The 14,680-nt window shown below is 53.1% G+C and overlaps 4 protein-coding genes across 4 annotated transcripts; 3 read left to right on the top strand and 1 right to left on the bottom strand.

Annotated features, from left to right (window-relative positions):
* Positions 1-1,570: 1,570 nt before the first annotated feature.
* Positions 1,571-3,162, top strand: BBA_00369 (Putative Zn(II)2Cys6 transcription factor; the record flags this gene model as incomplete). Its single annotated transcript, XM_008595466.1, has 2 exons — positions 1,571-1,667; positions 1,748-3,162. 2 exons carry the CDS (start codon positions 1,571-1,573, stop codon positions 3,160-3,162), a joined length of 1,512 nt encoding a protein of 503 aa, XP_008593688.1.
* Positions 3,163-4,345: 1,183 nt separating this feature from the next.
* On the top strand, positions 4,346-5,392 carry BBA_00368 (F-box domain protein; the record flags this gene model as incomplete). Its single annotated transcript, XM_008595465.1, has 1 exon — positions 4,346-5,392. The coding sequence occupies one exon, from the start codon at positions 4,346-4,348 to the stop codon at positions 5,390-5,392; it is 1,047 nt and encodes a 348-aa protein (XP_008593687.1).
* A 1,162-nt stretch (positions 5,393-6,554) lies between these two features.
* BBA_00367 (uncharacterized protein) lies at positions 6,555-8,210 on the top strand (the record flags this gene model as incomplete). Its single annotated transcript, XM_008595464.1, has 1 exon — positions 6,555-8,210. One exon carries the CDS (start codon positions 6,555-6,557, stop codon positions 8,208-8,210), a length of 1,656 nt encoding a protein of 551 aa, XP_008593686.1.
* Positions 8,211-8,455: 245 nt separating this feature from the next.
* BBA_00366 (telomerase reverse transcriptase) lies at positions 8,456-12,865 on the bottom strand (the record flags this gene model as incomplete). Its single annotated transcript, XM_008595463.1, has 9 exons — positions 8,456-8,634; positions 8,914-9,081; positions 9,455-9,523; positions 9,597-10,548; positions 10,605-11,066; positions 11,121-11,866; positions 11,915-12,082; positions 12,136-12,436; positions 12,485-12,865. The coding sequence occupies 9 exons, from the start codon at positions 12,863-12,865 to the stop codon at positions 8,456-8,458; spliced, it is 3,426 nt and encodes a 1,141-aa protein (XP_008593685.1).
* Between the last annotated feature and the right edge of the window lie 1,815 nt (positions 12,866-14,680).

Raw genomic sequence — 14,680 nt, 5'->3', positions numbered from 1 at the left:
GGGGGGGGAGGGGCACAAGAAGCCTTGCCAATAATACGGCACCGCGACTAAATATATCAAAAGCGTCCGATCAATCCCCGCTAGTTCTAAATACTGCATTACAAACCAACAACGAGCGGCTTTCTCTCTTATTATTAACAAACTCGCTCGTACCTGCGGGGCCGCCAATAAGATTATCCGTCAAGGTGAGCCAACACCGGTGCAGCGAGGCTTACCCAATTCCATCGCCATTGGTCGCCAAGAGGGGCTGGGCTAGCTCGATGCTGCCCGACTTCCAATTAAGCAAGGGGGGGAATTGAAAAAATCATCTGCCCGTTTCGACGGGTCTCCTGCGGATAAAAACGCCCGCGGCGAGCCGAAAAGAGCAGACTTGAAAGGCGAAATATGACAAACATTTTGGATTATTCCGTTTCTTATGCTCGCATAGAAGCGGGTGATTGCTGATTTGCTGATTTGACAGGTGCACCGTCTCAACTTGGTTTGGCTCGGCTGAATCGGCACCGCCTTGTCTCATTCAACAACCTCTTTGCCCAGCCGCGTCCAGTCTTGTAGATTTTGGCAGCATCAAAGCCTCTAAGAGTTATCACATTCAAGTGAACACTCACCGGAAGCCCCTTTTGATAAAATTGGCGCCCCGTCACCGCCGCACGCCGTATCGCCGTGGCCTTGAAATTCCATGACCAAGTAATAGCCGCAGCCCTAAAATTAGCGGCACATCCCCTCTTTTCTCGTCTACGGCGGGGCGCTGCTTAATCGAGCTAGTTTATCGAGCAAGGCAACCTCAGCTTCGGTGGCTTGTTGTTCTTTTCCACCAACCCAAACAAGGGTCACCAAGGCATCCGGACGCTCATTTCCCCTCAAAATAGGCAGCCTGATTAAAGCCGTGGCGCAGTGTATTGTACCCTTGCGGAACTATGGACAGCTGCTTCGAGAACGAGGGTTCATCTTGTTGTCAGTTGTCAGTTTTTCCATGACCGACGTTCCCAGCTTGCATGCCCACACCAGTTGACCTGCAACGTGTGAGCAACCACCCCCTGCGAATAGCGTGATGGGCAAGACTAAAAGAAGCGCTATTCTCATCACAGCTACTACATTCAGATGATATATCCGACAAGGCAACCTATCATGGCCTTGAAGCAAATGCAGACGTGTTATACTCCACAACCATCCCACCATCCGAACTTCCGGAGCCACTGGCCAGCCTTCTTTTCCACCAGGACAGCATCTACGAGCTGGTTTATAAAGACCACCATCCTTCTGTCCTACTTTTCTCCTCACTCGCTTTTTTGACCGATTCTCGAATTGACCTTAATCCACCATCATCTCGCCGCACAATCTGCTCTCGCTCGCCAAGCTTCCGCTAATAAACGCGCCGTCGGAAAACTAGCTCAAAGTCAGCGCCCAGCCCACCACCGCATAGTGCCGGGCAAACGTGGGCCGTTGTCAGCAGCGCACCTACTTCCTACCTTGCCTACTTGCATGGTTATTAGCCTCGTCACGCCCCCAAAATACCACCCATCCCGTTTGCTTCCAACCTTTTCCAATCGACCTTTTGCAACCGCCGTTTATTATGCCATTCTCGCCTGCCAGAATCAAAAGCATGGCCGGTACCAAGCTTGCTGCCGCCTCGGGCGACGTCCCTAAACATCGGGCCTGCGACGAGTGTCGTACGTATCACTCCCATTCACTCTGATCAGGCTGCCCGCAGACAATGCTAACAAGGAGGCTCTCTGTCTCTCATCTGTAGGCTCCCGCAAACTTGCCTGCTCCAAGGAAGCCGACGGCTGCGCGCGCTGTCGTCGCGAGAGCATTCGCTGCTATTACTCGCCGCAAAAGCGCATGGGCCGGCCACCGAAACGCCCGGCGGATGAGCCCGATGCCGCTCAGCAGGCACCGGCCTCGCGGCGCCGTGGCGCATCATCATCGCCCGGCATGCAGCGCAGCCGCAGCGCCTCCTCCTCGGCCCCGTCCGCCGCAGCGCCCGAGATTCGCTCATTTTTGCCGGGTGCGACATCACCGCCCGCGCCGTCATTCGGCGACCACACGTTGGACTTCCTGGACCACCAGGCCAGCACGCCCGACATGGCCTTTTTCGATCTCCTTCCCGGCTACTATCAAGAGAGCGTCGCTCTGACGCCCGCCTCGCAGGCCGAGTGCGCGTCGGCAACGCAAGGCTTTCACGGAACGCTGCCCATAGCCCACGACGGCATCGGCGCCTACGACGACCTGTCCTTTCTCGACCCCGTCTTTGCGGCGGCCCCGCCCACCGGCAGCCAAAACGCCTTTGTCGCGACGCCCGACCTCTCTGTCGGCTCGCACACGCCCTTTCACTCGGAGCCGTCCTTCTCGCCCCCACCTCACCGCGCGAGAGCCGCGGCCGTGGCCTCGCCCGGACCGCAAGGGTACGCCCCCCGGGTCGCAGGCCCCGAGCCCCTGCACCCGATCCCCACTGTGTCCTGCCCGTGTCTCTCCGCGCTCTACATGACCCTCGAGTCCCTGACTAATCTGCCCCGGGACGTGTGCGCCGCGATGCGCGTAGCCCGGCACGCGTCCAGAGTTGCGCAGGCTGTCGTCAGCTGCAAGGTGTGCTCGTGCGACCTCTTGGATATTTCCAAGCCCCCGCCGATGCAGGCCTTCCAGAACATGATGCTGCTCGCGACGCTCGTACCCTCAGCCTGCAACGCGTACGCGGCCATGGTTGAAATGATTGACCGCGAGTGCGGCCTGGCGACGCAGCAGGGCCGCCGCATTCCTCTTTCCGTGCGTGAGCTGGGCGGCCTATGGGACCGCCATCAAGCCCAAGGCGGCGGCGGTGGACGCTGGCTTCCCGCTGAGCTGGCGGACTGCGACAACGCGGAGCTCGAACCGCGCGAGTGGCGCCGGATCATGCTGGCCGTTATACGGCTCGATGTCTACGGCGACAAGGAGGATCGCTCTGGCGGGGCGTCGTCCGGTGCGATGGGCCTTGGCGATGTCGTGGCCGCGCTCGACGAGCGCAGCCAGAAGCGCCACGAGCTGGTGGACGCGTGCGCCGCAGCGGGCACGTTGCCGCCGCATAGGCACTACATGATGACGCCGCGCAGCTGTAAGCCAGAAGACAGGAACTGTGTCCGGGTACTCGAAGTAGCCCGTTTGGCCTTGAATAGCCTTGTTATTTCTTAAGAGGGGGGAAATGATTGGAGTCTAATGTTCTGGACTGGATATCTCCAACTGTTGCGTCTTGGTCGGCATTGTCCACTCATGTACGATATTATGGTAACACTGCACATAAATAAGCGCGTTTGGCTTACACGTGGAGGCATTTGGCATTTCAAATTTTTGTATAGTGTCATTTTGGAGCTTGATACATTGCTGCGGCGAAATTGGAGTGCAAGACACCGTGCTATTTCAACTCGGACCAAGCTCATGTTTCATCCACTTAGCTACGTGACAATGAGCGGCTTCCCACGTAATTGTGAGCGACGCCTTGAAAGACCTCTTGGGGCTGACTTATGTTGAGAATCTTTTTACCACTTTGTAATGAAAGACAGTTCGAATCAGAACTCAAGCATTCAGATCCCGTGGTCTAGTTGGTCATGGCATCTCGTTAACACCGAGAAGGTCCCCGGTTCAAGCCCGGGCGGGATCACACTTTTTTGCGCCTCTTGGCTTTAAGTAGTGTACTTCCAGGCGCTAAACAAGAGATATGCTAAAAGCGGACCGGTAGAATTGCCAATCTCTAGGATCGAATCGTGAGTGGTGGGCTTTCCGGATCACGAGGCTCGCCCGAATAGCTTGGTGCAGGGTTGTGCGTTATCTTCTTCACCGTCTGTAAGATGCGTGACGGGCGTTCTTCGTCGCACCATCCATCATGCGTCGTGCTTTGTCCATCGCTCCCTTTCTGTCGTGTCCGCCATCCCACCAAATTTGATATGTAGCACGCCAGTATGCCCGCTTCATTTGCTAATACGAAGCATCAAGGACGCGCCGAAATCCGTCACTCCTCCTAACTAGACCGTTGCGGATGCATTTGCCGGCCTCCCCAGTTTTAACCGTCAATACTACGAATTGTTTGCAGCCCAACACAGCACCGAACGCGCTCCCATCGAAAACCCTGTCTTGGTGAGTGTGTTCAAACTGAGCGTCCCTTCCCAGCCCCTCTCCCATTTTTCGAAAGCTGCGAGTCGGAACCGAATGCCGAATGGCTGTGCAGCTTCTAAGCCACGGCTGCGTCACTAGAGTCGACTTTGACGAGAGAATCGAGTTCCAGCTAATGCGGCAATACAGACATGTGACTAGGTGCCATTTCAAAGATCGGCTGCCAGTGAAGGTCCACCAAACTGTGTGCGCACCAAATACCGAGACAATGGCCGCTGGTATGATTCCCGGATACCACTCTACCGCCGAGTACCACTTTTGCGACGAACAGGCCGATGCCATTTGTCGGACTGCCGCCTACCATCGTAAAGACTACAGCCTTGCATTGATCTGGTTCTCGGCTCGTGAGCACACAGATATTCGGTCGTCAATAGCAACTCCATTCCGAACGACAGCAGACAGAGGGCTTGGGTCCCTCAACAGGCTGCCCTTAGAGCTCTGGTACGATGTGCTACTCCGTCTGGATATGCAATCCCTATTCAAGCTGCGGCAGACGAGTCTTGGATCGAGGGAGTGGGTAGATTCTTTGCACCAGTATCAGATGGTGGTGTCGCATGGACTCAACCTCTTCTGCGCCCTGTTGCGAACACGACTTGCCGACAGTGTCTCCCTAGCCGGCTTCTACAGTATATTGTGCACCGAGGCCTGTGAATTGTGTGGCGAATTCACTGGTTATATATCCCTCTTGACCTGGAAGCGCTGCTGTTTCCAATGTCTCCAGGTTGCACCTGAGCTCCGCTTGCAAACACTTGCCGCTACCCGGAAACAATTTCACCTCACAAAGGTGGAAACAGGCCAGCTAAGGTCATTCAAGACTCTACCAGGCATATATTCGATGGACGAACTCCCGCAAAAGTCCCGCATTGCGGTCATTTGTGTTCACCAGGCTATTCCGGTTGTTAAAAAGAATGCACCGGCGCTAGGGCAGCCAGTAGGCTCATCACGAAGCAACAAACTGAACTTCATGGGCGCCATTGCCCTCCCATATTACGACAGAGGAACTGGCAAAATCGAACACGGATTGTCCTGTGCCGGTTGTCAACTTGCTATCGAGAAGGATATCATTGGTACTAGAGGCGAGAAATGGGCGTTTGAGGCACGAGATAAAGTCTATTCACGACATGGATTTTTAGAGCACTTTCGATGGTGTGAACAGGCTCACGGTTTATGGAGGTCAAGCGGCGAGGGTGCTCATGTGCCAAGTGATCTGCCAGAAGGTGCTCGACGAGGGGGCTATTTCAATTTAAGAGAATGACGACAACGAGCCATGTGCATCAAAATGCCCGACAAGATACTTGAGAGAAAGATACTCGATTCTTCCACGTACAAAGTGACTGCTTCTTGAGTCATGGTTTACTCAGCCACATCCTGCCCGCCGGGTACTAGAAATAAGCTCCGGTGCCTGACAGCGGACTTGTCCAAGCGGCAGGCTCGCTGTCAGTTAAACAAAGTACCTTGGGTATTATTCAAGTATCATTATCCCATTGTTAGCACGTGTCAATCCACCATAGTAAACTACCTAGGTTGGTCAGGGTTTCGCAACAAGACAAGAAGTACAACAAAAATAGTAGAAGAAAATCGAAACACAGAAACAGAGCATCATTTATAATCAATCAACAAGCATCAAGTTCAATTTATATTAGTACAACAATGTCATGTTTCATCACCCACTTGACCATGTACAACAACCTATTATGCACAGCGTCGCCAACTTCTATTAGCGACTATGTTAGCTGTAAAAACAATCGGCAGCTACGTCTGCCCTTCTATTCGCTCAATCTCTACTTGATAAAGCTTGTTTTTACCCGTTGGCCCCTATAACGACATAGTCATCATTTATTCTTGTAATTTCATGCATGGCGTTTGTCTGTCTCACTTGCACGGTAAGCACAGCGCAATTTCCTCCCCACCTGCCACCAAGTGTCCGCCTGCACATCACTCTTGGGCAGCTCGCCTCTCCATCTACAAGCAAATTCCTCACAGCCCGCAAAATTGCATCTCATCTACGAAGCCTACAACTATTAGCGACCGTTTGTGGCCTACTAGTTCTGGTCAAGCCCTCGAGGCCCGTCGACAACAACGTTGTCGACACTCCTGGCCTAGGACGCGCTGTGAGCGAGGTTGAGCTTGTCGTGCATCAAAAATCATCATCCCCTGAATCACCACTGGGTTTTCGCTTGCTTTACATTGCCTGTGCCCATGGCCGGAGCAAGCCTAATACTCAATTAGCATCTTCCCTCCCGGCTTTTCGGCATACTTGCGATTTTTCCCCACAGCCCGATTGTCATTGACCAGCAGATCCATATTAGCCATCTTATTACTGCAATCTTTGCTTCGTGGCCCCCATCGTGTGCGCGCCGACACGTCCACCAAGGGCCTTGACAAGAAAAAAAAAAGGCAAAGAGACAAAGAAAACAATGGCACAGCCCGTCGTGGCATCATCCTCCGTTCCGTTGGTGCCACTGGCTCTCGCCGACTACCGCGCTGCCTTTCTTCGCGAGGTTGCACAAGGACACCGCCGCCACATTGTCCTGCCACAAGCCCTCGTCACCACGCTCATTCTGCCGATTGTTTGGATCGCTATTCCCCACCACGATCGTTCTTGGCTTTGGCGCTCGAGATGGTTCATCTTTGCGCTAGTTTTCCTCGCCAACTGCGAGCAGGCGGCGCGGGCGTCGAGCGTCAATGTGGCGTGGGCGGTGATTTCGGGGCTCATGTCGACATATGGAACCATGTTGTGCTTCCAGTATATGATTTTGACTAACCCACAGCGTGATGCCGCCAGAATCATCCGAGTGGCTTGTGGGAAAGACGCAGCTTGCGCCGAGTGCGACGCGCCGCCACCACCGCACGCCTTTGTCAAGCCAGAACATGCTACCGGTCGTGAAATCGCAGCCACAGAATCGCACATTCGGCTTCGAGGCGGAGAAAACGGCACAGCATCGCGAAATGTCAGTCGCCCTGAAAATGGACGACATGTACGCTACGTTTGGCAGCGCTTCCCGTCCAAAGCACCCCTGCTTGACAGGCTGGGCTGGGCTGCAGATCTTGTCCTCAGCTTTCGCGGATCTGGTTGGAACACCTCAATATCTGTGATCCCCAGGCCCTATACGCCGAACCCCGTGCAGGATGGACAGCTGGTCAATGTAACGTCTGTTCCCTCAGTCACCAAGCACGGTTTCGAATATTTGCATCCTCCCGCAGCGTTTCTCTGGCACCGGCTCAAAGTATTCATGGGGGCATATCTCATGCTGGACTTTCTCGGCACATTCATGATAAAGGACCCATATTTTGTCTTTGGCCGGGAAAAGTCTGTAGAGTATGCCCTGCCCTGGTACTTGGCCGGCTTGTCTCCGTGGCGTCTCGAAGCGTACCGACAGCTGTTCTCCATCACCGGCGCCTTTGTAGCCGTGGCGGCGGCGTCCAGCTTGGTGGATATGCTTCACTACTGCGCTAATCTGCACTGCAACCCGTCTCGAAACGTCCCCTGGATATATGCCTCTGCCTTTGGCTCTCTCGGCGAGGTATTTGACCGAGGTCTCGAGGGATTTTGGGGCTCCTGGTGGCACCAAACCTTTCGGCAGCAGTTCTTGGGTCCTTCAGCGTTCCTCGTCAAGCATGGATGGATACAAAAGGGCACAGCCGTGGGGAACCTCGTGGCCCTACTGAGCACGTTTGCCGTCTCAGGCCTCTTGCATGCCTCGGGAAGCCTATCATCCATGCCCCAGACCAAGCTCTGGCGGCAGCCGGCTTTCTTCTTGCTGCAGGCTGTCGGAATCATTGTGCAGCAGCAGCTCGCTTTCCTCGCGCACAAGGTCTTGCCAGCCGTCGGCATCGCCACGCGGCGTGCTGGGAATGCGCTATTCACGTTCCTGTGGCTCTATGGCACAGCAAACTTTTTCAACGACGACATGGCTGCCATGGGCATTTACCTGTTGGAACCTGTGCCTCTCTCCATATTCAGAGCGGCGGGGCTTGGCTTCCCTGGCGACGCAATCTGGCGCTGGGACGGCTATTACCTCTTCCGATGGCATTCGGGGCGTCGGTGGTGGCAGAGCGGCCTCACAATTTAGACGATATTGCACGCGAACGCACTTTCATAAAACTTGTATTATAGACATGCCATATTCATCACACACAAAATACAGCAACTGTCAATTTACAAAACTCTGTGTAATGCAATAACTAGCTGTTGTGGCATTTGGTTATTTGGCTACGAAGCCATGCGACTACCTCGGTATGCTGTGTCTGCTTGGCAGACAGAACCTCTTCGAACGCTTCATACGCTTGCCTAAAATGAGGAGATGAGGGAGTTAAGTTAGTCTTTGCCAATCACACTCGTAGCCTTGACGACGGAATTGATACGGGCGGCGAGAGGGCAAACATACCGAACAACCTGAGACTTGCGAATGGAGCACTCGTATCCCCGATACATCGATTTGCGAAAGTTGCTAGTGAGAACAAGGTAAGAAGCCTCAACCGTTCTCATGATGGTCACTAATATTAGAAGAGGTCATCGTTAGTTGTTTGATCTATGCACGCATGCATACACCAGCTTGGAAAGTAGGAGCAAGAGATGTAAACAAGTGAGATGAAGGAATAGATAGAGGTGCAGGGGAAACGAATAAAAGTAAACACGAGAAAAAGAGGCATTTAAAAAAGTCTGAAATGCATGGGCAATCGGAAGCATACTCAACCTCTACAAGGTAGAGCAAACAAAGACACAACACCAAAAGAACAATAAAAGATTGACTGGAACCAGGCATATTCACATACTCTTGACTAAGCCAGGCCGCAGCCGAGAGGTTCGGTGAAGTGAACGCATGTAAGCCCACATCTTGAGAGCCGTCTGCCGAAAGGCGACCCGCAGCGTCTCGAGCACCGTCGCGAGCGAATTGTGGCTCGTGTCGTAGAACATGAGGTGCGACTGGATCATGAAAGCATCTGCCGTGCGGCGGTTAGCTGACAAAGCAAAGAGATGTCATGGTGCGTAATGTGTGAATGCACAATCTCGAGCTTTACGATGATGCAAGGATGAGGGGGAAAAGGTAGCCAGGCAGCCAGGCTGAGTGACACGGATGTCGGACGTGTCGGCATGAGCCAACACGAGATTGGCCAACTGTTTCCAGAATCCAACGTTTTGAACATGCTGCCAAGCGCGGAAATCGAATCCCGATCATGACACTTGCCCTTGTGGCTGGAACCGTTTCTGTCTCTATGACACAAGATGTGATAACAGTGAAGATGGGAGGCGACACAACGACAAAGAAAGACAGAAAATTACAAGACAAGCAATCAAGAAAAAAGAAGAACGTACCAAGAACTTTTCGTTCAAAAGTCTGGCCTGGTAAACGGCCATGCTCAACCGTCAGGGTATTGGACACGTCTAATTGCTCATTGTTAGTGGTGGAAGCTGACCAGAGGGGCCACGGTACCCAGCATGCAACCAGCAAACTCACCAGTCTGCTCCGCCCGCTGGCAATCCTTCTTCATCTCCAGCGTGCGGCAGCTAATCAGTACACCGCAGTACGGAAAATCAGCGCCGCTGTCCACGGTCGCCATCTCCACGGACTGCCCGTCCCCAGACGGCACCGACACGGCAAAGTTGGCGAGCGACTTCTTGGGGCTGACCTGCACACCGTACTCTGGCACGCCGCGGTGCAGCACCTCGGCGAATCGCTGCGCCTTCTTCTTGTCTGTGGTGATGAGCAGAAAGTCGTCAATGAGGCGCAGGAGCAGGCTGCGGCTCGCATCCGTATCCTCATCTCGGAGAAAGCCCAGATGCTTGGCCTCGAGGTCGGCGTAAAAGTAGTTGCACAGGAACGAGGATAGTACAGAGCCTTGCGGGATGCCCTGGCGCTGCCGAAATACCTTCTTGCCGACCTTGATGTGGTTCTCCGTGACGTGCTCGGCGAGCAGGTGAAGCAAATCGCGCGTGTCGTGGCGGCCTTGCACGGCGCTGTTGACAAAGACGGTGTTTTTTCGCTGATGGACGGCGCCGGCGCCGGCGACACCGATGCTGGTCTCGCTGCTGTCCTCCAAACGCTGCAGGAATGGGCGGGACTCGTCGCTCGGGTAGGCGGTGGCGGTCCAGCGGCGGACGGGCTTTGGTGGTGGCTTCGTGGCTGCGCTGGCGTCATCGTGGACGGTCAAAGAGCAGCCGGTAGAAGATCTTTTGCCCGGCTTAACTTCAGCGTGCTTGAAGATTTTGTAACTCGCATGGCTCGGGATCGCCATCATGAGCTTGAGAACAGCCTGCTGAGGGATGGTGTCGAAAGCTGATTGGACATCCGCCTTGACAAAGTACAATCGTGGAAGCGGACTGGGTAGGTGACTTCGAAACTCTTTGAGCCGCGTGTATATATCTGCTACGGAGGAAAGGGTCGCCCCAAGATTTGAGGGTTTGAGATGCTGTTGAAAACCTATTAGTAATTGCCTGGTCAGTGAGTTGCTGCGCTTCGACCGACCTTTTCCAGCTTCAAGACGTTGTGTATTGGGGCCAGCATTGCATTGATGCTAGGACCGAGTATCTTTTGATTCTGTTGGGTGGGATATCTCCGTCGAAGGTTCATGATGGGACGCAGAGCTGCGCCTTTCGGTAGCAAGCGAATTTGGCTGAATCCCAATCGCCTGGGTCCCATTGCATGCTGGACGTCGCCGACTTTGAGCTCCTCAAGCATCCCATCCTTAATGGCGCTCATGGCGCGCTCAGAGATCATTTTCCAAACGTCGTGTCGAAAGTAAAAGACTTGGTTCCGGTGGCTGCTGGACTCTGTCACGTAAAAGGTATTGCGCGCCAGTGGAATCAGCAGAGAGTCAAAGACATAATACAACAGCTCGTGGAATAGTTCGAGCTGCTTCAGTGTTTCATTCCGACTGGGTCTTTGGCCGTTGCGGTCAGGCAGCTGAAGCCATGCCAAATTAGAAATCTGTGTCGAGTGTCAGACGAATACGAACCAAAGGCGGTTGTCGAGGAAACATACTTTAAAACCTTGCGATAGTTCATGGAGACTCATGGTTTCATATTTACGTAGTGCGATAAGATGATGCACCTTTTGGCCGAGTAGCGCCTTGTTGTGGCGAAGATCGTCGTCTTCACCAAAGAAGGCATCGGGAATTACCTTGGAGAGGCCTGCTTGTAGAAAGGCCGAAACGTGACCGAGCGGTGCCGCCAAGTCAACAACGGGAACGGATGGGTCGATTTCAAAGACATGGGCGCTATGAGTACGAGTCTGTGTCTGCGGTGCCCGTTGCACGGCAGCGGGGAGGTCCTTGCTTGATATTCCGTCGGTAACCTGACCCGGCACGATCCGCGACGCCGAGATCGGCGCCGTCTTCTCTTGAGTCTTCTTGCGCAGCGCATCCAGAGGAGAAGGGCAATAGTGTCGGACAAGCTCAATGTATGAGCACCGGTGATGGCGAATCTGGAGTCGACGAACGAGGTCCTGAGCTCTGCCACGTAGCCGCTTAGGAATCTTGGGCACGCCTTGCGCGAGGAATCTTCGATCAGAGCGCATATGGCGTGCAATCTCTTCATCTCTGTTGGTATAGTCTTGGAACTTTTGTGCAGTGGTCTTGCGGTCGACTATAGATGTAAAGACATTGTGGAACCCAAATTGTCTTGGGAAGATGTACATCATGACCTTGACAGTGTTCAAGTCACGTTTATTAGTTGTAGCTGACCCAGTCTTCATATTATCCGGAGTATAGGGATACCGATTCAGAACATCTGAAGCTGTCAATATCATTTCTGCCCAGCAGCTGTCAAGTTACTTACGGGTGCGTTTGTACCCTGCCTGTATATTGCCTTTGGACGTCAGCGAGGGCCGCGCATAGAACATTCTGCTCCGCACAAGCGTGATCTCGGATATCTTTCGCAGACGCTGCGTACTCTCGGACTCCCTTTTATTCTCCAGCCCATTTTCGAGCTCCGATATTGGGTATCCTGACTAGTATGTCAGCGGCTGCTCTCGGCATCAAGATGGCCATGGCTCCTACCGGAAATCTGGTAGAAGTTATTCCAGCCCGGCTCAATAGCAACAAATATGGAACAATCAACGAGCATATTAATCATAATCTTCTCCCCAGACTGACCCAGCAGCGCCAGCAGCTCCGGCCAAGGGCTCGCCTTGAGACTTGCCACCTGGTCATTAGGGTACCGCCTGAAGACGCCAGGAATATTTTCTAATTCTGCCCTCTCGTGGGCACTTCTGCGATATCCATCACAAAGAAGATGCTTCGGTCCACTAAAGCCACTCTTGTCTCGCGAGAACAGCAGCCAAATTACGAAGTCGACGATCTGGGCTGGTTAGTCTTGAGAATAGGGGGCCCTGCGAGACTGACGAACCTCGGCTTGAGAATAGATTGGCGATGTTCCTGTCAAGGAAACACTAGAGTCTTCTCCTTTTTGCGAGAACGACAACCATTGTTCCCACCTGTTGTCTGATGCCTCGGGTGTAAGCTGCCGATAGCAAACGAGGGTCGAGTCCAGCAGCTTGCATAGGTCCTTTTCGATAGCACAGCGATCTGGGTCTGATCCGAGTGATTCAATTTTACGTCTTCGTAGCCGTGAGGCTTGTGGCAGACTTGCAAGGATATATTTCCTCAGCGATGCACAATGGGGATAGAAGATGTCGAGCAGATCGCGATTCAGCGACAGCGTGGCAGGCGACTTCTGAACTTTTTTGCGGGTTGACGCGTCTTGATGACCCCTTTTCCGCTTGCTCATTTTGACTCAATCATCGGACTATAGTCCGTCTCCAAAAGTCGCGTCATACTTTAGGAAGTTATTCACGCGAAAGCGACCTACAAACAGCACGGGCGGAGCCATTGGCCTGGCGATGTCTTGTGGCTTGTTTACTTGTGGCTCACTCCTAGGTACTCGATGTGGCTGTGCCATGTCCCTCATCAACGGTCGACAGGTCACGTATTTATATCGCGTTATTGGTGGCTAGGCCATTGTCAAACATGGCACAGCTCATGCAGAAATATTGATACCATGTATAAGGTTTCACTTATTTGTTGCTTACTTCTTTTCGACAAATTGAACGAGCCCTGCCGGGGTTAGCCTTGCGATAGTGGGCCACAGTTGTGAGGAGCTCCTTAGTACTCCGTCATGCGACGATTGAGATATATTACAAGGTCCAATGTTGCATGTGCCATTGTGACGGAAGTCTGCATATGCAAATCTCCTTTGCGTCCTTACCCCTGACGTTCGCATCCGAGTAGGTACGGAAGAAGCTACAAATAAATCGACGGTGAAATGGCTCATAGACGAGGTAGGAAGAAAAATTTGCGGCTTTGGAAACACCTCTGTTTCAAACCGCCAAGAGGGTTGCGCCAATGCAATGGCGGCACGAGCTACCTGTAACACGTCGCCTATTTTCACTGGTTGATTGGTTCGACGGGGCCATCCAAAGGAGTTGTTCTTGATGCAAAAGCGGCCAGGGAGTAGCCAGGAAAGGCCTAACCACTTCGTGACTCGTGAGCACGGACAGCGTAAACATGCTATGCACTTGAACGGCGTAGATTTCCGAAATCTAGACTGGGGTAACCTTGATTGAGCTTCTTCAAGACCCCTAATCATTGTAGTCAGACCTTGCCCGTGCTTTGCTCGCAATCGCTGCCCACGTCTGTGCGGTCAAACTACTCGTACACTGGCACCGTGTTGTCGGCTCCAGGCGGCCTCCAGCTAAAGAGAGATTGACCCATGGCTCATCGGAGACAGCCACGGCTTTGGGTCGCGCACGATGATTTACATGGCTGGCTTGATCTGCAGGGATGTTAGTGTGGCGGCCTGATGCTATTTACAGTTACCAGTAAGTTCCAGATAAACGAATTGGACGAGATATTTCAGGACGGAGAGGAGATCCCGGACAATCCGAAAGAGATCACCGCTTCCAAGCAAAATGGCAACCCGACAAGTATTCAGGCGAGCTCGAAGCAAAGAAGGCATCGAACAATGCGCTGCTTCATCAAGCCACACGAGTAACGAGAACGGCGACCTAGGTAGAATAGCTGGCGTGACTAAGTGGCATCCAAGAGGGACTGATTACATTTGCGCAGTAGGATGCTGACGTGAATGTTGGAGGCAGACTGCAATTAAATAGGTAGTAAATGGGGGAGCATGTGGTGTTGTTTGCAATCGCGCCATGCTAAATAATATCCGCACCTACATTCGTACTGGTACTTGGTTATTGAGTGGAGGACAGACTTGGTGGCACCTGCCTATAGCTGTCATATCAGTACGGGGAATAATACGAGACCATTTGCTTAATACGTAGTATGTATCCGTATAGCGAGTGAAAGCATCGGGCTCCGAGAGAACGGGCTCTGCGAGAATAGTTAGGTACCCAACATAGGGAGGCAAAATTAAAGGTGGTGGCCAGCAGATTGCACCAGTAGGCTTATTAATAAGTTTTCAGCCACCTGCCACCTACCAGGTACGGACAAGGGGCTCGCGGCCCGCACAGGCTGCCGTATCAAGCTCAAACTCTAGCCACCTTTTAGTGGCATTAGAGTGCGCCACTAGCCACTCACATCA

This window comes from Beauveria bassiana, assembly GCF_000280675.1.
Source record: "Beauveria bassiana ARSEF 2860 unplaced genomic scaffold BBA_S00001, whole genome shotgun sequence".
Classification (NCBI taxonomy): domain Eukaryota; kingdom Fungi; phylum Ascomycota; class Sordariomycetes; order Hypocreales; family Cordycipitaceae; genus Beauveria; species Beauveria bassiana.
Note: the sequence above shows the minus strand (reverse complement) of the source record. Positions and strands in the feature narration are given on the sequence as shown.